This window comes from Oncorhynchus kisutch, linkage group LG28 (genome assembly GCF_002021735.2).
Source record: "Oncorhynchus kisutch isolate 150728-3 linkage group LG28, Okis_V2, whole genome shotgun sequence".
NCBI lineage: Eukaryota > Metazoa > Chordata > Actinopteri > Salmoniformes > Salmonidae > Oncorhynchus > Oncorhynchus kisutch.
The window spans coordinates 1,701,893-1,729,377 of NC_034201.2; the positions used below are offsets into that span (position 1 = coordinate 1,701,893).

The window sequence follows — 27,485 nt, forward strand, 5'->3', positions numbered from 1 at the left end:
GGGCGGACTGGCTGGGGGCGGGGGCGGACTAGCTGGGGGCTAACTGGCTCGGGGCGGACTGGCTGGGGGCGGACTGGCTGGGGGCGGACTGGCCGGGGGCGGACTGGCCGGGGGCGGACTGGCCGGGGCGGACTGCAAAGAGCTGTTGTGGAAGTATGCCATTAAAAAAGGGATATCCACTATAATTGGGTTATTTCTTATCACATCCTTTGTTAATAGTGTGTAGTTCAATTTTCTTGGAATGTTCTTTGACATTTACCATATGTGGATATGTTTAGTCTGTGGATATGAAACATGGTGGACCGATATAATCCTATTCACAATGACCGAGGCCAGAATTCACAGGTAATTTATTAGCCGACAGTGTATCATCAGGCTGTTAAGGGAGGCTCACTAATTACTCCCCTGGGCTCCAGCAATGTGACCGGAAGTTCAAATATTAGAAAAGCATGGAAAGGAGTTCCAATAAGATGTCACATTTCTGTTGATAATAGATCAGGCCATTTCCATGTAAAAATAAAAGACCCATGAAAACCAACATATGAAGTTCATGGGAGCACATCACATTTGGTGTCAAATGAAAGCTAATAGTTCATATATTATAGAAATGTAATCATATTTTTGAAAAATTATCCAAGCATTGATGGTAGAGCCAGGCAGGGAGGTAGAGACATCTGACAGACAGGCCTCGGAGCTCTTCGTCAGGCACCTTTTCGTCTTCGATGTTCACAGCTTCTCCTCCGTAGATCAGGCTAGATCATCCACTACTGAAATGTAGCACCCACGTGGTGATGCTTCCGCGACTGTAAAAGCGGCAGTAAGAACACCACTCCTCAGCAGTAGACCTGAAAATCCCCCTACGAGGTGAGCCTCTGCATCACCTCACACCGCAGTCCACTTCCATCTAGGAACCGGAGCTGGAAGCCAAAAAGCCAATGCTGTTGGTCGGGTGTTGCTGCTGCCTCATTCAATTTGAGCTAGCTAGTGAAGCAAAATATAAACTGACTTGCTATAATCAGTCCTGCAATTTCGTGGGTCACCACCAGATATTACAGTTTCTCTCACAACAAGTCAACTTTTTTTTTTTTATAAAAAAATGCAATGAAAAACACTTTAAAACAATAGAATATATACAATATTTACAGAGCTCTCTGTCTAGGCTACCTCACTGCGACATGGCAACCACGGAACCAAGTATAGTTTTGTACAGTACAGTACAGTAGGGCACACTAGAGTAGAGTATAATGTACTATATTGTACGGTACTATACTGAACTCTACTGCGCTGTTCTGTGCTGTGCTATAGTGTACTGTGCTCTACTGGGATGTCCAAACTTGTCAAACATCGACGTCTATGGTTGGTTCATACCAAATCTGGTCTCGCTTGAGGCGGTGGAGCTCATTAGAATAATAACCTATGTTTAGAATAATGCCAAACCCTGCAAAGGAGGTAAATTGCATCTTTCTAGCTTTGTGTATCTATTGAGAATACAACACAATGATTACATCACATATCCATAATTATGCATTTCTGTGTAGTATAGGTGTAGTATAGTAGTGTAGTATAGTATAAGTAGTATTCTGTTACCGTCATTCTGTTATCAGGTGTTAATCCACTTCACATGCTGTAGTTGTAACGTCGGCTTCCAACTCACACTCTCAAACACATAGATCCCCTGAACGCAGCTCCCTTTCCAGCCCACATTCCATCTCACACTCTGAAACACATAGATCCCCTAAACGCAGCTCACTCTCCAGATCCCAATCACCTGAATTCTGATCACCTGTTCACACACCTGTATGTCATTTACACACACTATTTATTTCAGTTATTTGCACCCCATTAATGTGGGGTATTGTTTGTTTTGATACACATTTCTACATTTCTAAGTCCTTCCGTGTATCGTAGTTTTTGGCCATCCTCACTAACGACGCCTTTTTGCCTATTCCCTGCCGGTACTTTTGCTTATCAGATTTCCTGTCATCAACCTCTTGTCTGATCTCCCGGACTACGTTATTAGCCTTTTCCCTGCCTGTACCGTTACCTTTTTGAAGTCCCTGTGTATGACCTTCTGCCTGTCCCTGTACCCTGCCACCTGCCTCCTCCTGTGTATGACCTTCTGCCTGCCCCTGGACCCAGCCACCTGCCTCCTCCTGTGTATGACCTTCTGCCTGCCCCTGGACCCAGCCACCTGCCTCCTCCTGTGTATGACCTTCTGCCTGCCCCTGGACCCAGCCACCTGCCTCCTCCTGTGTATGACCTTCTGCCTGCCCCTGGACCCAGCTACCTGCCTCCTCCTGTGTATGACCTTCTGCCTGCCCCTGGACCCAGCCACCTGCCTCCTCCTGTGTATGACCTTCTGCCTGCCCCTGGACCCAGCCACCTGCCGCCTCCTGTGTATGACCTTCTGCCTGCCCCTGGACCCAGCCACGTGCCTCCTCCTGTGTATGACCTTCTGCCTGCCCCTGGACCCAGCTACCTGCCTCCTCCTGTGTATGACCTTCTGCCTGCCCCTGGACCCAGCCACCTGCCTCCTCCTGTGTATGACCTTCTGCCTGCCCCTGGACCCAGCCACCTGCCTCCTCCTGTGTATGACCTTCTGCCTGCCCCTGGACCCAGCCACCTGCCTCCTCCTGTGTATGACCTTCTGCCTGCCCCTGGACCCAGCTACCTGCCTCCTCCTGTGTATGACCTTCTGCCTGCCCCTGGACCCAGTTACCTGCCTCCTCCTGTGTATGACCTTCTGCCTGCCCCTGGACCCAGCTACCTGCTTCCTCCTGTGGTCCTTTACAATTAAACACCTGCTGTGCCCTGCGCTTGAAACCAGCACTCTGTCTCCCATCGTATTCATTACAGTAGTTTAATAACCCACTTTGTTTTTCAAACTCAAGGTGTCATATAGCTCACAGCCAATTGTTTCTGCAGACATCTTTGAATATTCGTTCAGAGTAGATATGAGGTTTTGGAAAACTGTTACAAAACTTCATTCTGTTACAAAACTTTACATTTGCAATGCTCTTGGAATGTTCATTGGACATTTTTGAAAGTAGTCCTTCTGCATGGGTTTTTAAATTTTGCAATCAATTGTTTTTGTTTGGCATACATTTTCTGGTGAAAAATAGAAGTCACAGTGTCGTTCTGTTACCATGGAATTTCCCATCATAGACCTGAGCAAGGGTTAGTCAGCACGTAGACAAGGGAGGGTGATTTAGTCAGCATGTAGACAAGGGAGGGAGAGTTAGTCAGCATGTGGACAAGCGAGGGGGAGTTAGTCAGCACGTAGACAAGGGAGGGGGAGTTAGTCAGCACGTAGACAAGGGAGGGGGAGTTAGTCAGCACGTAGACAAGGGAGCGGGAGTTAGTCAGCATGTAGACAAGGGAGGGGGAGTTAGTCAGCACGTGGACAAGGGAGGGAGAGTTAGTCAGCACGTGGACAAGGGAGGGGGAGTTAGTCAGCATGTAGACAAGGGAGGGGGAGTTAGTCAGCATGTAGACAAGGGAGGGAGAGTTAGTCAGCACATGGACAAGGGAAGGGGAGTTAGTCAGCACGTAGACAAGGGAGGGGGAGTTAGTCAGCACGTAGACAAGGGAGGGGGAGTTAGTCAGCACGTAGACAAGGGAGGGTGAGTTAGTCAGCACGTTGACAAGGGAGCGGGAGTTAGTCAGCACATAGACAAAGGAGGGGGAGTTAGTCAGCACGTAGACAAGGGAGGGGTAGTTAGTCAGCACGTAGACAAGGGAGGGGGGGTTAGCATGTAGACAAGGGAGGGTGAGTTAGTCAGCACATTGACAAGGGAGCGGGGGTTAGTCAGCACATAGACAAGGGAGGGGGAGTTAGTCAGCACCTAGACAAAGGAGGGGGAGTTAGTCAGCACGTAGACAAGGGAGGGGTAGTTAGTCAGCACGTAGACAAGGGAGGGGGAGTTAGCATGTAGACAAGGGAGGGGGAGTTAGTCAGCACGTAGACAAGGGAGGGGGAGTTAGCATGTAGACAAGGGAGGGGGAGTTAGTCAGCACGTAGACAAGGGAGGGTGAGTTAGTCAGCACGTTGACAAGGGAGCGGGAGTTAGTCAGCACATAGACAAGGGAGGGAGAGTTAGTCAGCACGTAGACAAGGGAGGGGGAGTTAGTCAGCACGTAGACAAGGGAGCGGGAGTTAGTCAGCACATAGACAAGGGAGGGGGAGTTAGTCAGCACGTAGACAAAGGAGGGGGAGTTAGTCAGCACGTAGACAAGGGAGGGGTAGTTAGTCAGCACGTAGACAAGGGAGGGGGAGTTAGCATGTAGACAAGGGAGGGGGAGTTAGTCAGCACGTAGACAAAGGAGGGGGAGTTAGTCAGCACGTAGACAAGGGAGGGGGAGTTAGTCAGCACGTAGACAAGGGAGGGGGAGTTAGTCAGCATGTTGACAAGGGAGGGGGAGTTAGTCAGCATGTAGACAATGGAGGGGGAGTTAGTCAGTACGTAGACAAGGGATGGGGAGTTAGCATGTAGACAAGGGAGGGGGAGTTAGTCAGCACGTAGACAAGGGAGGGGGAGTTAGCACGTAGACAAGGGAGGTGGAGTTAGTCAGCACGTAGACAATGGAGGGGGAGTTAGCATGTAGACAAGGGAGGGGGAGTTAGTCAGCACGTAGACAAGGGAGGGGGAGTTAGCATGTAGACAAGGGAGGGGGGAGTTAGTCAGCACGTAGACAAGGGAGGTGGAGTTAGTCAGCACGTAGACAATGGAGGGGGAGTTAGCATGTAGACAAGGGAGGGGGAGTTAGTCAGCACGTAGACAAGGGAGGGGGAGTTAGCATGTAGACAAGGGAGGGGGAGTTAGTCAGCACGTAGACAAGGGAGGTGGAGTTAGTCAGCACGTAGACAAGGGAGGGGGAGTTAGTCAGCACGTAGACAAGGGAGGGGGAGTTAGTCAGCACGTAGACAAGGGAGGTGGAGTTAGTCAGCACGTAGACAATGGAGGGGGAGTTAGCATGTAGACAAGGGAGGGGGAGTTAGTCAGCACGTAGACAAGGGAGGGGGAGTTAGCATGTAGACAAGGGAGGGGGAGTTAGTCAGCACGTAGACAAGGGAGGTGGAGTTAGTCAGCACGTAGACAATGGAGGGGGAGTTAGCATGTAGACAAGGGAGGGGGAGTTAGTCAGCACGTAGACAAGGGAGGGGGAGTTAGCATGTAGACAAGGGAGGGGGAGTTAGTCAGCATGTAGACAAGGGAGGTGGAGTTAGTCAGCACGTAGACAAGGGAGGGGGAGTTAGTCAGCACGTAGACAAGGGAGGGGGAGTTAGTCAGCACGTAGACAAGGGAGGTGGAGTTAGTCAGCACGTAGACAATGGAGGGGGAGTTAGCATGTAGACAAGGGAGGGGGAGTTAGTCAGCACGTAGACAAGGGAGGGGGAGTTAGCATGTAGACAAGGGAGGGGGAGTTAGTCAGCACGTAGACAAGGTGACTTCAGTGTTAAAGACAGAGCCTTTATAAAGCTTGCCTATTTTTTATTTTGGTTAATTCACCATTTCCAACTATTTACATCACCATGTGATCAGAAAAAGATGCACACTAACTTTATCCTATGATAATCAAAAAAACGTATTTGAAAATGCCAGAAGAAAAATTCCCAAATAATCAAAAACACTGCCTGTGATACAAAATGGCTGAACTTTCCCCTACAGCGTACTCATCTTCTCAGCTACGATATGGAAATGAATGTGTCCCAGAGAGAAGATAGTAGAAATCTAGACTACACCACATCAGATACATACAGAGATCCGTAATCCGGACAGTAGCCTGAACTCCATGTCTGGTGCCCAAATGTGGACCACAGATAAAGCTCATCCATGATGTATAGTGGTGGGTGGCGTTGGAGGTAAATCACATGGCCCATATAGCTCTGGAGGGCCTCTGCCCAGGTGGTCTGCAGAGGAGCAGCATATAACATGTCTCCCATCTCATCTCATCAGTACATTCTCACGTCCTGGTCTAAGGTTCTGGCCTGCTTGTATCTGGCATCCGTACACAATCTGTCAGTTCTGCCCTAGATAGTGTAGAACACACATGCAGTTACGGGGATGGAGAGGAGAGGTGCCTCTTTGTTTTCCGTGTGATGACTTTGGCTGCTGCTGCAGTGGGGGGGGGGGGGGTTGAGTAAGATTACTCCACTGGCTCCACAACGCCCCCAGCTCAGGGACGCACGTCTCCATAAAAAGCAGCCTTCTGTCTAGTGACCTGACTCCACTCGACTTCAGTCCTTGACCCAGCAGGGTTCCTCCTGGCCCGGCCCGGGATCCTCATCCTCTGTTCTGGATCCCTTTCTCTCTTGAACCCTTTCTCTCTGGATCCATTTCCCTCTCACCGTGACAGCGAGAGGACTGGCATCCTAACTATGACAGGGTCTGTAACAGAAGACCCTGAGATGTCTGTCTTCAGTTATTCCTTAGATGTGCTATTTGGTTACATGTTGGAGTAATGTTGTGCTGGACTCTCCTTGAGGTGCCTGTATCTCAGTGTCACATTCCATTAGCGATACCAAATCTCGTAAAAGCATCATTATACAGATAGTGGTCCTGACTGCTGGCAGGCTGGAACACACACATCACTGATGAGAACATAGGGATTTGCGTTGCCCAACCAGTATCTGTGATTAATCATGTCAGTAGGGGAACATTGCTATTACACAGGCCTAGATATCCTCATTGTGGTGTGTGTAAGTGTGCGTGCAAGCTTGTGTCTGATGCAGGACAGATACACACACAGGGGAAACGAACAAAGTCAGGAGGGCAGAGCCTTCTGTAATCAAACTCATTATCCAATCATCATGTCTCGTGATTGCAATGACAGCCGAACAAACAAGGCACCATGGGAACTGAGTTTTTGTTATGACAACGACTGGTAAAGGTTTGTCTAAAATGGAAGAGTAGATGTAAACCATACAGTATCAACCGGTTGGGGCTATTATGGTCAAACAATCAACCTCCCACTGAGTTAGTCACAACTCCAAGGTAGAAGATGAAAGTTACCAGGATAAAACTGTTCAGAGGTCATCATCACTAACTGCATTTTTCTATCCTTGTTTGTTTTCTGTTTCAGGATCTCCAGTAAGTACCATTTTCACCACGGTCATTGGGTTTTAGTTGATGTGTATGAGGATAAAGTATGTTTGGTCTGCAGTAACCTGGTGAGCCGTGCTTCAGAAAAGGTAAGTGATTGAACACCTACAGTAGCACATGGGAGGTAACAGTAGGTAAATCGTCAGTTTTTGTTTAGCTTAAAAGTATAGTTCACCCAAATTACAAAATTACATTACACATTGGTTTCCTTAACCTGTAAGCAGTCTATGAACAAGGTATGTGTAATGAACACGAGGGGAGACAGAGAGCTGGTTTCAAGCGCAGGGCGCAGTAGGTGTTTATTGCAAAGGACCACAGGAGGAGGCAGGTAGCTGGGTCCAGGGGCAGGCAGAAGGTCATACACAGGGGGTCCAAAAGGCAACAGTACAGGCAGGGAAAAGGCTAGTGACATTGTCCGGGTGATCAGGCAATAGGTAGATAACAGGAAATCTGATAGGTTACAGAACAGGCAGAAAGGCGTCGTTAGTGAGACAGGCAAAAACTATAATTCACAGGAAAACCCAGAGCTCTGAAAGACATGTCACAAAACAAACAATACCTCACAGTGATGGAGTGCAAAGAACTGAACTAAATAGTGTGTGATAATGACATGCAGGTGTGTGTACTTGTCATTAGAATTCAGGCGATTGGGATCTGGAGAGTGAGCTGCGGTCAGGGGATCTACGTGTTTGAGGGTGTGAGTTGGAAGCAGATGTTAGAGTATGACAGCAATCCAGGCATTTTCTTTTATTTCCCTGGCAGTTTCCAAATGCTAACATTTTAGTATTTGTGGCACAAATGTTATTTAATACAACCACTTGCATAAAAAAAAAACATTTTTCCGCAATGTGGCTGACGCAACAGATCAGATGTTGATAAACTATTAGGCTATTTCTTCACATTATAAGCTCAGCAATGCGCACGTGGTAGTAGGCTATAAGCGCAAATGTTAGCGGAAAACACCATCATCAAAATTGACTGGAAAATGCAATTATGCATGTAATAAATGTGTGAAATTTGTTTTGATTTAGAATGGACCATTATCATGCACCTGTATCAAAACAGGGGCAGCGGGAAAAATACATGTCATCTATTCATTTAAATAGCGAATGCAGGACGCTTTTCAACTATGACAGACAAAATGATTTTTAAAAATCCAGAAAATCACGTTGTAGGATTTTTAATGAATCTAGACAATTTATTTGCAAATTATGGTGGAAAATAAGTATTTGGTCAATAACAAAAGTTTATCTCAATAATTTGTTATGTACCCTTTGTTGGCAATGACAGAGGTCAAACGTTTGGATCTGGAGACTGTGGCTAGGCCACTCCAGGACCTTGAAATGCTTCTTACGAAGCCACTCCTTCGTTGCCCGGGCGGTGTGTTTGGGATCATTGTCATGCTGAAAGACCCAGCCACGTTTAATTTTCAATGCCCTTGCTGATGGAAGGAGGTTTTCACTCAAAATCTCACGATACATGGCCCCATTCATTATTTTCTTTACACGGATCAGTCTTCCTGGTCCCTTTGCAGAAACACAGCCCCAAAGCATGATGTTTCCACCCCCATGCTTCACAGTAGGTATGGTGTTCTTTGGATGCAGCTCAGCATTCCTTGTCCTCCAAACACGACGAGTTGAGTTTTTACCAAAAAGTTATATTTTGGTTTCATCTGACCATATGACATTCTCCCAATCTTCTTCTGGATCATCCAAATGCTCTCTAGCAAACTTCAGACGGGCCTGAACATGTACTGGCTTAAGCAGGGGGACACGTCTGGCACTGCAGGATTTGAGTCCCTGGCAGAGTAGTGTGTTACTGATGGTAGGCTTTGTTTCTTTGGTCCCAGCTCTCTGCAGGTCATTCACTAAGTCCCCCCGTGTGGTTCTGGGATTTTTGCTCACCGTTCTTGTGATCATTTTGACCCCACGGGGTGAGATCTTGCGTGGAGCCCCAGATCGAGGGAGATTATCAGGGGTCTTGTATGTCTTCCATTTCCTAATAATTGCTCCCACATTTGATTTCTTCAAACCAAGCTGCTTACCTATTGCAGATTCAGTCTTCCCAGCCTGGTGCAGGTCTACAATTTTGTTTCTGGTGTCCTTTGACACCTCTTTGGTCTTGGCCATAGTGGAGTTTGGAGTGTGACTGTTTGAGGTTGTGGACAGGTGTCTTTTATACTGATAACAAGTTCAAACAGGTGCCATTAATACAGGTAACGAGTGGAGGACAGAGGAGCCTCTTAAAGAAGAAGTTACAGTATATGTCTAACATGTTTGCTCAAGCAACATTTCTTCAGCCTCCTGAGGTTAAAGAGGCAATGTTGTGCCTTCTTCACCGCGCTGTCTGTGTGGGTAGACCATTTCAGTCTGTCAGTGATGTGTACACCGAGAAACTTGAAGCTTTCCACCTTTTCTACTGCAATCCAGTTGATGTGGATAAGGCGTGCTCCTTCTACTGTTTCCTGAAGTCCACGATCAGCTCCTTTAATTTTGTTCAACGTTGAGTGAGAGGTTTCTTTTCCTGGCACCACATTCCCAGGGCCCTCACATCCTCCCTGTAGGCTGTCTCATCATTGTTGGTAATCAGGCCTACTACTGTTGTGTCGTCTGCGAACTTGAGTTGGAGGCGTGCGTGTCCACCCAGTCATGAATGAACAGCACACACCCTTGTGGGCCCTGGTGTTGAGGTGTTATTTCCTACCTTCACCACCTGGAGGCGGCCCGCCAGGAAGTCCAGGACCCAGTTGCACAGGGCAGGGTTCAGAGCCAGACTCCTTAATGATGAGCTTGGAGGGTACTTGCTGTCAAGGAACAGCATTAATACATAGGTATTCCTCTTGTCCAGATGGGATAGGGCAGTGTGCAGTGCGATGGCGATTGCATCGTCTATGGATCTATTGGGGTGGTAAACAAAGTGGGTCTAGGGTGTGAGGTAAGGTAGAGGAGATATGATCCTTGACTAGTCTTTCAAAGCACTTCATGATGACAGAAGTGAGTGCTACAGGGCGATAGTCATTTAGTTCAGTTACCTTAGCTTCTTGGGTACAGGAACAACTGTGCCACACTGGACAGCGACCTACATAATGGCTTTGTGTTACAGTGAACGTGGACTCTACACTGACTGGATTTTTACCCATGTTTGTCTATAGCCTGCTTAATCATTGGCCAGCAGTGTGCCCAATTGAGCTGATAGATTTGCTACCAAAACGTGCATACGGACTCAGGAGAGGTGTACATAATGGCTTTGTGTTACAGTGAAAGTGGACTCTACACTGTGCCCAATTGAGCTGTGCATACGGACTCAGGAGAGGTGTACATAATGGCTTTGTGTTACAGTGAACGTGGACTCTACACTGTGCCCAATTGAGCTGTGCATACGGACTCAGGAGAGGTGTACATAATGGCTTTGTGTTACAGTGAACGTGGACTCTACACTGTGCCCAATTGAGCTGTGCATACGGACTCAGGAGAGGTGTACATAATGGCTTTGTGTTACAGTGAACGTGGACTCTACACTGTGCCCAATTGAGCTGTGCATACGGACTCAGGAGAGGTGTACATAATGGCTTTGTGTTACAGTGAACGTGGACTCTACACTGTGCCCAATTGAGCTGTGCATACGGACTCAGGAGAGGTGTACATAATGGCTTTGTGTTACAGTGAACGTGGACTCTACACTGTGCCCAATTGAGCTGTGCATACGGACTCAGGAGAGGTGTACATAATGGCTTTGTGTTACAGTGAACGTGGACTCTACACTGTGCCCAATTGAGCTGTGCATACGGACTCAGGAGAGGTGTACATAATGGCTTTGTGTTACAGTGAACGTGGACTCTACACTGTGCCCAATTGAGCTGTGCATACGGACTCAGGAGAGGTGTACATAATGGCTTTGTGTTACAGTGAACGTGGACTCTACACTGTGCCCAATTGAGCTGTGCATACGGACTCAGGAGAGGTGTACATAATGGCTTTGTGTTACAGTGAACGTGGACTCTACACTGTGCCCAATTGAGCTGTGCATACGGACTCAGGAGAGGTGTACATAATGGCTTTGTGTTACAGTGAACGTGGACTCTACACTGTGCCCAATTGAGCTGTGCATACGGACTCAGGAGAGGTGTACATAATGGCTTTGTGTTACAGTGAACGTGGACTCTACACTGACTGGATTTTTACCCATGTTTGTCTATAGCCTGCTTAATCATTGGCCAGCAGTGTGCCCAATTGAGCTGATAGATTTGCTACCAAAACGTGCATACGGACTCAGGAGAGGTGTACATAATGGCTTTGTGTTACAGTGAAAGTGGACTCTACACTGTGCCCAATTGAGCTGTGCATACGGACTCAGGAGAGGTGTACATAATGGCTTTGTGTTACAGTGAACGTGGACTCTACACTGTGCCCAATTGAGCTGTGCATACGGACTCAGGAGAGGTGTACATAATGGCTTTGTGTTACAGTGAACGTGGACTCTACACTGTGCCCAATTGAGCTGTGCATACTGACTCAGGAGAGGTGTACATAATGGCTTTGTGTTACAGTGAACGTGGACTCTACACTGTGCCCAATTGAGCTGTGCATACGGACTCAGGAGAGGTGTACATAATGGCTTTGTGTTACAGTGAACGTGGACTCTACACTGTGCCCAATTGAGCTGTGCATACGGACTCAGGAGAGGTGTACATAATGGCTTTGTGTTACAGTGAACGTGGACTCTACACTGTGCCCAATTGAGCTGTGCATACGGACTCAGGAGAGGTGTACATAATGGCTTTGTGTTACAGTGAACGTGGACTCTACACTGTGCCCAATTGAGCTGTGCATACTGACTCAGGAGAGGTGTACATAATGGCTTTGTGTTACAGTGAACGTGGACTCTACACTGTGCCCAATTGAGCTGTGCATACGGACTCAGGAGAGGTGTACATAATGGCTTTGTGTTACAGTGAACGTGGACTCTACACTGTGCCCAATTGAGCTGTGCATACGGACTCAGGAGAGGTGTACATAATGGCTTTGTGTTACAGTGAACGTGGACTCTACACTGTGCCCAATTGAGCTGTGCATACGGACTCAGGAGAGGTGTACATAATGGCTTTGTGTTACAGTGAACGTGGACTCTACACTGTGCCCAATTGAGCTGTGCATACGGACTCAGGAGAGGTGTACATAATGGCTTTGTGTTACAGTGAACGTGGACTCTACACTGTGCCCAATTGAGCTGTGCATACGGACTCAGGAGAGGTGTACATAATGGCTTTGTGTTACAGTGAACGTGGACTCTACACTGTGCCCAATTGAGCTGTGCATACGGACTCAGGAGAGGTGTACATAATGGCTTTGTGTTACAGTGAACGTGGACTCTACACTGTGCCCAATTGAGCTGTGCATACGGACTCAGGAGAGGTGTACATAATGGCTTTGTGTTACAGTGAACGTGGACTCTACACTGTGCCCAATTGAGCTGTGCATACGGACTCAGGAGAGGTGTACATAATGGCTTTGTGTTACAGTGAACGTGGACTCTACACTGTGCCCAATTGAGCTGTGCATACGGACTCAGGAGAGGTGTACATAATGGCTTTGTGTTACAGTGAACGTGGACTCTACACTGTGCCCAATTGAGCTGTGCATACGGACTCAGGAGAGGTGTACATAATGGCTTTGTGTTACAGTGAACGTGGACTCTACACTGTGCCCAATTGAGCTGTGCATACGGACTCAGGAGAGGTGTACATAATGGCTTTGTGTTACAGTGAACGTGGACTCTACACTGTGCCCAATTGAGCTGTGCATACGGACTCAGGAGAGGTGTACATAATGGCTTTGTGTTACAGTGAACGTGGACTCTACACTGTGCCCAATTGAGCTGTGCATACGGACTCAGGAGAGGTGTACATAATGGCTTTGTGTTACAGTGAACGTGGACTCTACACTGTGCCCAATTGAGCTGTGCATACGGACTCAGGAGAGGTGTACATAATGGCTTTGTGTTACAGTGAACGTGGACTCTACACTGTGCCCAATTGAGCTGTGCATACGGACTCAGGAGAGGTGTACATAATGGCTTTGTGTTACAGTGAACGTGGACTCTACACTGTGCCCAATTGAGCTGTGCATACGGACTCAGGAGAGGTGTACATAATGGCTTTGTGTTACAGTGAACGTGGACTCTACACTGTGCCCAATTGAGCTGTGCATACGGACTCAGGAGAGGTGTACATAATGGCTTTGTGTTACAGTGAACGTGGACTCTACACTGTGCCCAATTGAGCTGTGCATACGGACTCAGGAGAGGTGTACATAATGGCTTTGTGTTACAGTGAACGTGGACTCTACACTGTGCCCAATTGAGCTGTGCATACGGACTCAGGAGAGGTGTACATAATGGCTTTGTGTTACAGTGAACGTGGACTCTACACTGTGCCCAATTGAGCTGTGCATACGGACTCAGGAGAGGTGTACATAATGGCTTTGTGTTACAGTGAACGTGGACTCTACACTGTGCCCAATTGAGCTGTGCATACGGACTCAGGAGAGGTGTACATAATGGCTTTGTGTTACAGTGAACGTGGACTCTACACTGTGCCCAATTGAGCTGTGCATACGGACTCAGGAGAGGTGTACATAATGGCTTTGTGTTACAGTGAACGTGGACTCTACACTGTGCCCAATTGAGCTGTGCATACGGACTCAGGAGAGGTGTACATAATGGCTTTGTGTTACAGTGAACGTGGACTCTACACTGTGCCCAATTGAGCTGTGCATACGGACTCAGGAGAGGTGTACATAATGGCTTTGTGTTACAGTGAACGTGGACTCTACACTGTGCCCAATTGAGCTGTGCATACGGACTCAGGAGAGGTGTACATAATGGCTTTGTGTTACAGTGAACGTGGACTCTACACTGTGCCCAATTGAGCTGTGCATACGGACTCAGGAGAGGTGTACATAATGGCTTTGTGTTACAGTGAACGTGGACTCTACACTGTGCCCAATTGAGCTGTGCATACGGACTCAGGAGAGGTGTACATAATGGCTTTGTGTTACAGTGAACGTGGACTCTACACTGTGCCCAATTGAGCTGTGCATACGGACTCAGGAGAGGTGTACATAATGGCTTTGTGTTACAGTGAACGTGGACTCTACACTGTGCCCAATTGAGCTGTGCATACGGACTCAGGAGAGGTGTACATAATGGCTTTGTGTTACAGTGAACGTGGACTCTACACTGTGCCCAATTGAGCTGTGCATACGGACTCAGGAGAGGTGTACATAATGGCTTTGTGTTACAGTGAACGTGGACTCTACACTGTGCCCAATTGAGCTGTGCATACGGACTCAGGAGAGGTGTACATAATGGCTTTGTGTTACAGTGAACGTGGACTCTACACTGTGCCCAATTGAGCTGTGCATACGGACTCAGGAGAGGTGTACATAATGGCTTTGTGTTACAGTGAACGTGGACTCTACACTGTGCCCAATTGAGCTGTGCATACGGACTCAGGAGAGGTGTACATAATGGCTTTGTGTTACAGTGAACGTGGACTCTACACTGTGCCCAATTGAGCTGTGCATACGGACTCAGGAGAGGTGTACATAATGGCTTTGTGTTACAGTGAACGTGGACTCTACACTGTGCCCAATTGAGCTGTGCATACGGACTCAGGAGAGGTGTACATAATGGCTTTGTGTTACAGTGAACGTGGACTCTACACTGTGCCCAATTGAGCTGTGCATACGGACTCAGGAGAGGTGTACATAATGGCTTTGTGTTACAGTGAACGTGGACTCTACACTGTGCCCAATTGAGCTGTGCATACGGACTCAGGAGAGGTGTACATAATGGCTTTGTGTTACAGTGAACGTGGACTCTACACTGTGCCCAATTGAGCTGTGCATACGGACTCAGGAGAGGTGTACATAATGGCTTTGTGTTACAGTGAACGTGGACTCTACACTGTGCCCAATTGAGCTGTGCATACGGACTCAGGAGAGGTGTACATAATGGCTTTGTGTTACAGTGAACGTGGACTCTACACTGTGCCCAATTGAGCTGTGCATACGGACTCAGGAGAGGTGTACATAATGGCTTTGTGTTACAGTGAACGTGGACTCTACACTGTGCCCAATTGAGCTGTGCATACGGACTCAGGAGAGGTGTACATAATGGCTTTGTGTTACAGTGAACGTGGACTCTACACTGTGCCCAATTGAGCTGTGCATACGGACTCAGGAGAGGTGTACATAATGGCTTTGTGTTACAGTGAACGTGGACTCTACACTGTGCCCAATTGAGCTGTGCATACGGACTCAGGAGAGGTGTACATAATGGCTTTGTGTTACAGTGAACGTGGACTCTACACTGTGCCCAATTGAGCTGTGCATACGGACTCAGGAGAGGTGTACATAATGGCTTTGTGTTACAGTGAACGTGGACTCTACACTGTGCCCAATTGAGCTGTGCATACGGACTCAGGAGAGGTGTACATAATGGCTTTGTGTTACAGTGAACGTGGACTCTACACTGTGCCCAATTGAGCTGTGCATACGGACTCAGGAGAGGTGTACATAATGGCTTTGTGTTACAGTGAACGTGGACTCTACACTGTGCCCAATTGAGCTGTGCATACGGACTCAGGAGAGGTGTACATAATGGCTTTGTGTTACAGTGAACGTGGACTCTACACTGTGCCCAATTGAGCTGTGCATACGGACTCAGGAGAGGTGTACATAATGGCTTTGTGTTACAGTGAACGTGGACTCTACACTGTGCCCAATTGAGCTGTGCATACGGACTCAGGAGAGGTGTACATAATGGCTTTGTGTTACAGTGAACGTGGACTCTACACTGTGCCCAATTGAGCTGTGCATACGGACTCAGGAGAGGTGTACATAATGGCTTTGTGTTACAGTGAACGTGGACTCTACACTGTGCCCAATTGAGCTGTGCATACGGACTCAGGAGAGGTGTACATAATGGCTTTGTGTTACAGTGAACGTGGACTCTACACTGTGCCCAATTGAGCTGTGCATACGGACTCAGGAGAGGTGTACATAATGGCTTTGTGTTACAGTGAACGTGGACTCTACACTGTGCCCAATTGAGCTGTGCATACGGACTCAGGAGAGGTGTACATAATGGCTTTGTGTTACAGTGAACGTGGACTCTACACTGTGCCCAATTGAGCTGTGCATACGGACTCAGGAGAGGTGTACATAATGGCTTTGTGTTACAGTGAACGTGGACTCTACACTGTGCCCAATTGAGCTGTGCATACGGACTCAGGAGAGGTGTACATAATGGCTTTGTGTTACAGTGAACGTGGACTCTACACTGTGCCCAATTGAGCTGTGCATACGGACTCAGGAGAGGTGTACATAATGGCTTTGTGTTACAGTGAACGTGGACTCTACACTGTGCCCAATTGAGCTGTGCATACGGACTCAGGAGAGGTGTACATAATGGCTTTGTGTTACAGTGAACGTGGACTCTACACTGTGCCCAATTGAGCTGTGCATACGGACTCAGGAGAGGTGTACATAATGGCTTTGTGTTACAGTGAACGTGGACTCTACACTGTGCCCAATTGAGCTGTGCATACGGACTCAGGAGAGGTGTACATAATGGCTTTGTGTTACAGTGAACGTGGACTCTACACTGTGCCCAATTGAGCTGTGCATACGGACTCAGGAGAGGTGTACATAATGGCTTTGTGTTACAGTGAACGTGGACTCTACACTGTGCCCAATTGAGCTGTGCATACGGACTCAGGAGAGGTGTACATAATGGCTTTGTGTTACAGTGAACGTGGACTCTACACTGTGCCCAATTGAGCTGTGCATACGGACTCAGGAGAGGTGTACATAATGGCTTTGTGTTACAGTGAACGTGGACTCTACACTGTGCCCAATTGAGCTGTGCATACGGACTCAGGAGAGGTGTACATAATGGCTTTGTGTTACAGTGAACGTGGACTCTACACTGTGCCCAATTGAGCTGTGCATACGGACTCAGGAGAGGTGTACATAATGGCTTTGTGTTACAGTGAACGTGGACTCTACACTGTGCCCAATTGAGCTGTGCATACGGACTCAGGAGAGGTGTACATAATGGCTTTGTGTTACAGTGAACGTGGACTCTACACTGTGCCCAATTGAGCTGTGCATACGGACTCAGGAGAGGTGTACATAATGGCTTTGTGTTACAGTGAACGTGGACTCTACACTGTGCCCAATTGAGCTGTGCATACGGACTCAGGAGAGGTGTACATAATGGCTTTGTGTTACAGTGAACGTGGACTCTACACTGTGCCCAATTGAGCTGTGCATACGGACTCAGGAGAGGTGTACATAATGGCTTTGTGTTACAGTGAACGTGGACTCTACACTGTGCCCAATTGAGCTGTGCATACGGACTCAGGAGAGGTGTACATAATGGCTTTGTGTTACAGTGAACGTGGACTCTACACTGTGCCCAATTGAGCTGTGCATACGGACTCAGGAGAGGTGTACATAATGGCTTTGTGTTACAGTGAACGTGGACTCTACACTGTGCCCAATTGAGCTGTGCATACGGACTCAGGAGAGGTGTACATAATGGCTTTGTGTTACAGTGAACGTGGACTCTACACTGTGCCCAATTGAGCTGTGCATACGGACTCAGGAGAGGTGTACATAATGGCTTTGTGTTACAGTGAACGTGGACTCTACACTGTGCCCAATTGAGCTGTGCATACGGACTCAGGAGAGGTGTACATAATGGCTTTGTGTTACAGTGAACGTGGACTCTACACTGTGCCCAATTGAGCTGTGCATACGGACTCAGGAGAGGTGTACATAATGGCTTTGTGTTACAGTGAACGTGGACTCTACACTGTGCCCAATTGAGCTGTGCATACGGACTCAGGAGAGGTGTACATAATGGCTTTGTGTTACAGTGAACGTGGACTCTACACTGTGCCCAATTGAGCTGTGCATACGGACTCAGGAGAGGTGTACATAATGGCTTTGTGTTACAGTGAACGTGGACTCTACACTGTGCCCAATTGAGCTGTGCATACGGACTCAGGAGAGGTGTACATAATGGCTTTGTGTTACAGTGAACGTGGACTCTACACTGTGCCCAATTGAGCTGTGCATACGGACTCAGGAGAGGTGTACATAATGGCTTTGTGTTACAGTGAACGTGGACTCTACACTGTGCCCAATTGAGCTGTGCATACGGACTCAGGAGAGGTGTACATAATGGCTTTGTGTTACAGTGAACGTGGACTCTACACTGTGCCCAATTGAGCTGTGCATACGGACTCAGGAGAGGTGTACATAATGGCTTTGTGTTACAGTGAACGTGGACTCTACACTGTGCCCAATTGAGCTGTGCATACGGACTCAGGAGAGGTGTACATAATGGCTTTGTGTTACAGTGAACGTGGACTCTACACTGTGCCCAATTGAGCTGTGCATACGGACTCAGGAGAGGTGTACATAATGGCTTTGTGTTACAGTGAACGTGGACTCTACACTGTGCCCAATTGAGCTGTGCATACGGACTCAGGAGAGGTGTACATAATGGCTTTGTGTTACAGTGAACGTGGACTCTACACTGTGCCCAATTGAGCTGTGCATACGGACTCAGGAGAGGTGTACATAATGGCTTTGTGTTACAGTGAACGTGGACTCTACACTGTGCCCAATTGAGCTGTGCATACGGACTCAGGAGAGGTGTACATAATGGCTTTGTGTTACAGTGAACGTGGACTCTACACTGTGCCCAATTGAGCTGTGCATACGGACTCAGGAGAGGTGTACATAATGGCTTTGTGTTACAGTGAACGTGGACTCTACACTGTGCCCAATTGAGCTGTGCATACGGACTCAGGAGAGGTGTACATAATGGCTTTGTGTTACAGTGAACGTGGACTCTACACTGTGCCCAATTGAGCTGTGCATACGGACTCAGGAGAGGTGTACATAATGGCTTTGTGTTACAGTGAACGTGGACTCTACACTGTGCCCAATTGAGCTGTGCATACGGACTCAGGAGAGGTGTACATAATGGCTTTGTGTTACAGTGAACGTGGACTCTACACTGTGCCCAATTGAGCTGTGCATACGGACTCAGGAGAGGTGTACATAATGGCTTTGTGTTACAGTGAACGTGGACTCTACACTGTGCCCAATTGAGCTGTGCATACGGACTCAGGAGAGGTGTACATAATGGCTTTGTGTTACAGTGAACGTGGACTCTACACTGTGCCCAATTGAGCTGTGCATACGGACTCAGGAGAGGTGTACATAATGGCTTTGTGTTACAGTGAACGTGGACTCTACACTGTGCCCAATTGAGCTGTGCATACGGACTCAGGAGAGGTGTACATAATGGCTTTGTGTTACAGTGAACGTGGACTCTACACTGTGCCCAATTGAGCTGTGCATACGGACTCAGGAGAGGTGTACATAATGGCTTTGTGTTACAGTGAACGTGGACTCTACACTGTGCCCAATTGAGCTGTGCATACGGACTCAGGAGAGGTGTACATAATGGCTTTGTGTTACAGTGAACGTGGACTCTACACTGTGCCCAATTGAGCTGTGCATACGGACTCAGGAGAGGTGTACATAATGGCTTTGTGTTACAGTGAACGTGGACTCTACACTGTGCCCAATTGAGCTGTGCATACGGACTCAGGAGAGGTGTACATAATGGCTTTGTGTTACAGTGAACGTGGACTCTACACTGTGCCCAATTGAGCTGTGCATACGGACTCAGGAGAGGTGTACATAATGGCTTTGTGTTACAGTGAACGTGGACTCTACACTGTGCCCAATTGAGCTGTGCATACGGACTCAGGAGAGGTGTACATAATGGCTTTGTGTTACAGTGAACGTGGACTCTACACTGTGCCCAATTGAGCTGTGCATACGGACTCAGGAGAGGTGTACATAATGGCTTTGTGTTACAGTGAACGTGGACTCTACACTGTGCCCAATTGAGCTGTGCATACGGACTCAGGAGAGGTGTACATAATGGCTTTGTGTTACAGTGAACGTGGACTCTACACTGTGCCCAATTGAGCTGTGCATACGGACTCAGGAGAGGTGTACATAATGGCTTTGTGTTACAGTGAACGTGGACTCTACACTGTGCCCAATTGAGCTGTGCATACGGACTCAGGAGAGGTGTACATAATGGCTTTGTGTTACAGTGAACGTGGACTCTACACTGTGCCCAATTGAGCTGTGCATACGGACTCAGGAGAGGTGTACATAATGGCTTTGTGTTACAGTGAACGTGGACTCTACACTGTGCCCAATTGAGCTGTGCATACGGACTCAGGAGAGGTGTACATAATGGCTTTGTGTTACAGTGAACGTGGACTCTACACTGTGCCCAATTGAGCTGTGCATACGGACTCAGGAGAGGTGTACATAATGGCTTTGTGTTACAGTGAACGTGGACTCTACACTGTGCCCAATTGAGCTGTGCATACGGACTCAGGAGAGGTGTACATAATGGCTTTGTGTTACAGTGAACGTGGACTCTACACTGTGCCCAATTGAGCTGTGCATACGGACTCAGGAGAGGTGTACATAATGGCTTTGTGTTACAGTGAACGTGGACTCTACACTGTGCCCAATTGAGCTGTGCATACGGACTCAGGAGAGGTGTACATAATGGCTTTGTGTTACAGTGAACGTGGACTCTACACTGTGCCCAATTGAGCTGTGCATACGGACTCAGGAGAGGTGTACATAATGGCTTTGTGTTACAGTGAACGTGGACTCTACACTGTGCCCAATTGAGCTGTGCATACGGACTCAGGAGAGGTGTACATAATGGCTTTGTGTTACAGTGAACGTGGACTCTACACTGTGCCCAATTGAGCTGTGCATACGGACTCAGGAGAGGTGTACATAATGGCTTTGTGTTACAGTGAACGTGGACTCTACACTGTGCCCAATTGAGCTGTGCATACGGACTCAGGAGAGGTGTACATAATGGCTTTGTGTTACAGTGAACGTGGACTCTACACTGTGCCCAATTGAGCTGTGCATACGGACTCAGGAGAGGTGTACATAATGGCTTTGTGTTACAGTGAACGTGGACTCTACACTGTGCCCAATTGAGCTGTGCATACGGACTCAGGAGAGGTGTACATAATGGCTTTGTGTTACAGTGAACGTGGACTCTACACTGTGCCCAATTGAGCTGTGCATACGGACTCAGGAGAGGTGTACATAATGGCTTTGTGTTACAGTGAACGTGGACTCTACACTGTGCCCAATTGAGCTGTGCATACGGACTCAGGAGAGGTGTACATAATGGCTTTGTGTTACAGTGAACGTGGACTCTACACTGTGCCCAATTGAGCTGTGCATACGGACTCAGGAGAGGTGTACATAATGGCTTTGTGTTACAGTGAACGTGGACTCTACACTGTGCCCAATTGAGCTGTGCATACGGACTCAGGAGAGGTGTACATAATGGCTTTGTGTTACAGTGAACGTGGACTCTACACTGTGCCCAATTGAGCTGTGCATACGGACTCAGGAGAGGTGTACATAATGGCTTTGTGTTACAGTGAACGTGGACTCTACACTGTGCCCAATTGAGCTGTGCATACGGACTCAGGAGAGGTGTACATAATGGCTTTGTGTTACAGTGAACGTGGACTCTACACTGTGCCCAATTGAGCTGTGCATACGGACTCAGGAGAGGTGTACATAATGGCTTTGTGTTACAGTGAACGTGGACTCTACACTGTGCCCAATTGAGCTGTGCATACGGACTCAGGAGAGGTGTACATAATGGCTTTGTGTTACAGTGAACGTGGACTCTACACTGTGCCCAATTGAGCTGTGCATACGGACTCAGGAGAGGTGTACATAATGGCTTTGTGTTACAGTGAACGTGGACTCTACACTGTGCCCAATTGAGCTGTGCATACGGACTCAGGAGAGGTGTACATAATGGCTTTGTGTTACAGTGAACGTGGACTCTACACTGTGCCCAATTGAGCTGTGCATACGGACTCAGGAGAGGTGTACATAATGGCTTTGTGTTACAGTGAACGTGGACTCTACACTGTGCCCAATTGAGCTGTGCATACGGACTCAGGAGAGGTGTACATAATGGCTTTGTGTTACAGTGAACGTGGACTCTACACTGTGCCCAATTGAGCTGTGCATACGGACTCAGGAGAGGTGTACATAATGGCTTTGTGTTACAGTGAACGTGGACTCTACACTGTGCCCAATTGAGCTGTGCATACGGACTCAGGAGAGGTGTACATAATGGCTTTGTGTTACAGTGAACGTGGACTCTACACTGTGCCCAATTGAGCTGTGCATACGGACTCAGGAGAGGTGTACATAATGGCTTTGTGTTACAGTGAACGTGGACTCTACACTGTGCCCAATTGAGCTGTGCATACGGACTCAGGAGAGGTGTACATAATGGCTTTGTGTTACAGTGAACGTGGACTCTACACTGTGCCCAATTGAGCTGTGCATACGGACTCAGGAGAGGTGTACATAATGGCTTTGTGTTACAGTGAACGTGGACTCTACACTGTGCCCAATTGAGCTGTGCATACGGACTCAGGAGAGGTGTACATAATGGCTTTGTGTTACAGTGAACGTGGACTCTACACTGTGCCCAATTGAGCTGTGCATACGGACTCAGGAGAGGTGTACATAATGGCTTTGTGTTACAGTGAACGTGGACTCTACACTGTGCCCAATTGAGCTGTGCATACGGACTCAGGAGAGGTGTACATAATGGCTTTGTGTTACAGTGAACGTGGACTCTACACTGTGCCCAATTGAGCTGTGCATACGGACTCAGGAGAGGTGTACATAATGGCTTTGTGTTACAGTGAACGTGGACTCTACACTGTGCCCAATTGAGCTGTGCATACGGACTCAGGAGAGGTGTACATAATGGCTTTGTGTTACAGTGAACGTGGACTCTACACTGTGCCCAATTGAGCTGTGCATACGGACTCAGGAGAGGTGTACATAATGGCTTTGTGTTACAGTGAACGTGGACTCTACACTGTGCCCAATTGAGCTGTGCATACGGACTCAGGAGAGGTGTACATAATGGCTTTGTGTTACAGTGAACGTGGACTCTACACTGTGCCCAATTGAGCTGTGCATACGGACTCAGGAGAGGTGTACATAATGGCTTTGTGTTACAGTGAACGTGGACTCTACACTGTGCCCAATTGAGCTGTGCATACGGACTCAGGAGAGGTGTACATAATGGCTTTGTGTTACAGTGAACGTGGACTCTACACTGTGCCCAATTGAGCTGTGCATACGGACTCAGGAGAGGTGTACATAATGGCTTTGTGTTACAGTGAACGTGGACTCTACACTGTGCCCAATTGAGCTGTGCATACGGACTCAGGAGAGGTGTACATAATGGCTTTGTGTTACAGTGAACGTGGACTCTACACTGTGCCCAATTGAGCTGTGCATACGGACTCAGGAGAGGTGTACATAATGGCTTTGTGTTACAGTGAACGTGGACTCTACACTGTGCCCAATTGAGCTGTGCATACGGACTCAGGAGAGGTGTACATAATGGCTTTGTGTTACAGTGAACGTGGACTCTACACTGTGCCCAATTGAGCTGTGCATACGGACTCAGGAGAGGTGTACATAATGGCTTTGTGTTACAGTGAACGTGGACTCTACACTGTGCCCAATTGAGCTGTGCATACGGACTCAGGAGAGGTGTACATAATGGCTTTGTGTTACAGTGAACGTGGACTCTACACTGTGCCCAATTGAGCTGTGCATACGGACTCAGGAGAGGTGTACATAATGGCTTTGTGTTACAGTGAACGTGGACTCTACACTGTGCCCAATTGAGCTGTGCATACGGACTCAGGAGAGGTGTACATAATGGCTTTGTGTTACAGTGAACGTGGACTCTACACTGTGCCCAATTGAGCTGTGCATACGGACTCAGGAGAGGTGTACATAATGGCTTTGTGTTACAGTGAACGTGGACTCTACACTGTGCCCAATTGAGCTGTGCATACGGACTCAGGAGAGGTGTACATAATGGCTTTGTGTTACAGTGAACGTGGACTCTACACTGTGCCCAATTGAGCTGTGCATACGGACTCAGGAGAGGTGTACATAATGGCTTTGTGTTACAGTGAACGTGGACTCTACACTGTGCCCAATTGAGCTGTGCATACGGACTCAGGAGAGGTGTACATAATGGCTTTGTGTTACAGTGAACGTGGACTCTACACTGTGCCCAATTGAGCTGTGCATACGGACTCAGGAGAGGTGTACATAATGGCTTTGTGTTACAGTGAACGTGGACTCTACACTGTGCCCAATTGAGCTGTGCATACGGACTCAGGAGAGGTGTACATAATGGCTTTGTGTTACAGTGAACGTGGACTCTACACTGTGCCCAATTGAGCTGTGCATACGGACTCAGGAGAGGTGTACATAATGGCTTTGTGTTACAGTGAACGTGGACTCTACACTGTGCCCAATTGAGCTGTGCATACGGACTCAGGAGAGGTGTACATAATGGCTTTGTGTTACAGTGAACGTGGACTCTACACTGTGCCCAATTGAGCTGTGCATACGGACTCAGGAGAGGTGTACATAATGGCTTTGTGTTACAGTGAACGTGGACTCTACACTGTGCCCAATTGAGCTGTGCATACGGACTCAGGAGAGGTGTACATAATGGCTTTGTGTTACAGTGAACGTGGACTCTACACTGTGCCCAATTGAGCTGTGCATACGGACTCAGGAGAGGTGTACATATTGGCTTTGTGTTACAGTGAACGTGGACTCTACACTGTGCCCAATTGAGCTGTGCATACGGACTCAGGAGAGGTGTACATAATGGCTTTGTGTTACAGTGAACGTGGACTCTACACTGTGCCCAATTGAGCTGTGCATACGGACTCAGGAGAGGTGTACATAATGGCTTTGTGTTACAGTGAACGTGGACTCTACACTGTGCCCAATTGAGCTGTGCATACGGACTCAGGAGAGGTGTACATAATGGCTTTGTGTTACAGTGAACGTGGACTCTACACTGTGCCCAATTGAGCTGTGCATACGGACTCAGGAGAGGTGTACATATTGGCTTTGTGTTACAGTGAACGTGGACTCTACACTGTGCCCAATTGAGCTGTGCATACGGACTCAGGAGAGGTGTACATAATGGCTTTGTGTTACAGTGAACGTGGACTCTACACTGTGCCCAATTGAGCTGTGCATACGGACTCAGGAGAGGTGTACATAATGGCTTTGTGTTACAGTGAACGTGGACTCTACACTGTGCCCAATTGAGCTGTGCATACGGACTCAGGAGAGGTGTACATAATGGCTTTGTGTTACAGTGAACGTGGACTCTACACTGTGCCCAATTGAGCTGTGCATACGGACTCAGGAGAGGTGTACATAATGGCTTTGTGTTACAGTGAACGTGGACTCTACACTGTGCCCAATTGAGCTGTGCATACGGACTCAGGAGAGGTGTACATAATGGCTTTGTGTTACAGTGAACGTGGACTCTACACTGTGCCCAATTGAGCTGTGCATACGGACTCAGGAGAGGTGTACATAATGGCTTTGTGTTACAGTGAACGTGGACTCTACACTGTGCCCAATTGAGCTGTGCATACGGACTCAGGAGAGGTGTACATAATGGCTTTGTGTTACAGTGAACGTGGACTCTACACTGTGCCCAATTGAGCTGTGCATACGGACTCAGGAGAGGTGTACATATTGGCTTTGTGTTACAGTGAACGTGGACTCTACACTGTGCCCAATTGAGCTGTGCATACGGACTCAGGAGAGGTGTACATAATGGCTTTGTGTTACAGTGAACGTGGACTCTACACTGTGCCCAATTGAGCTGTGCATACGGACTCAGGAGAGGTGTACATAATGGCTTTGTGTTACAGTGAACGTGGACTCTACACTGTGCCCAATTGAGCTGTGCATACGGACTCAGGAGAGGTGTACATAATGGCTTTGTGTTACAGTGAACGTGGACTCTACACTGTGCCCAATTGAGCTGTGCATACGGACTCAGGAGAGGTGTACATAATGGCTTTGTGTTACAGTGAACGTGGACTCTACACTGTGCCCAATTGAGCTGTGCATACGGACTCAGGAGAGGTGTACATAATGGCTTTGTGTTACAGTGAACGTGGACTCTACACTGTGCCCAATTGAGCTGTGCATACGGACTCAGGAGAGGTGTACATAATGGCTTTGTGTTACAGTGAACGTGGACTCTACACTGTGCCCAATTGAGCTGTGCATACGGACTCAGGAGAGGTGTACATAATGGCTTTGTGTTACAGTGAACGTGGACTCTACACTGTGCCCAATTGAGCTGTGCATACGGACTCAGGAGAGGTGTACATAATGGCTTTGTGTTACAGTGAACGTGGACTCTACACTGTGCCCAATTGAGCTGTGCATACGGACTCAGGAGAGGTGTACATAATGGCTTTGTGTTACAGTGAACGTGGACTCTACACTGTGCCCAATTGAGCTGTGCATACGGACTCAGGAGAGGTGTACATAATGGCTTTGTGTTACAGTGAACGTGGACTCTACACTGTGCCCAATTGAGCTGTGCATACGGACTCAGGAGAGGTGTACATAATGGCTTTGTGTTACAGTGAACGTGGACTCTACACTGTGCCCATTTGAGCTGTGCATACGGACTCAGGAGAGGTGTACATAATGGCTTTGTGTTACAGTGAACGTGGACTCTACACTGTGCCCAATTGAGCTGTGCATACGGACTCAGGAGAGGTGTACATAATGGCTTTGTGTTACAGTGAACGTGGACTCTACACTGTGCCCAATTGAGCTGATAGATTTGCTACCAAAACGTGCATACGGACTCAGGAGAGGTGTACATAATGGCTTTGTGTTACAGTGAACGTGGACTCTACACTGTGCCCATTTGAGCTGTGCATACGGACTCAGGAGAGGTGTACATAATGGCTTTGTGTTACAGTGAACGTGGACTCTACACTGTGCCCAATTGAGCTGTGCATACGGACTCAGGAGAGGTGTACATAATGGCTTTGTGTTACAGTGAACGTGGACTCTACACTGTGCCCAATTGAGCTGATAGATTTGCTACCAAAACGTGCATACGGACTCAGGAGAGGTGTACATAATGGCTTTGTGTTACAGTGAACGTGGACTCTACACTGTGCCCAATTGAGCTGTGCATACGGACTCAGGAGAGGTGTACATAAGCGTGTCTACATCTGTCCTACAGTATGTCCCACTGTTCAGCATGAATGCATGAATGAAAGGAATGGAATGAAATGAAATGAACACTCCTCTATTCTCT

General features: G+C 47.9%; 1 protein-coding gene across 1 annotated transcript in view; it reads left to right on the forward strand.

Moving 5' to 3' along the window:
• LOC109873150 (collagen alpha-1(XXIII) chain) overlaps positions 1–27,485 on the forward strand; it is a 154,769-nt gene that overhangs the window by 84,787 nt on the left and 42,497 nt on the right. Inside the window, exon 4 of the mRNA XM_020464716.2 lies at positions 7,084–7,091. Within this exon, the coding sequence (XP_020320305.1) occupies positions 7,084–7,091 (8 nt within the window). The remainder of the gene's footprint in view (positions 1–7,083; positions 7,092–27,485) is intronic.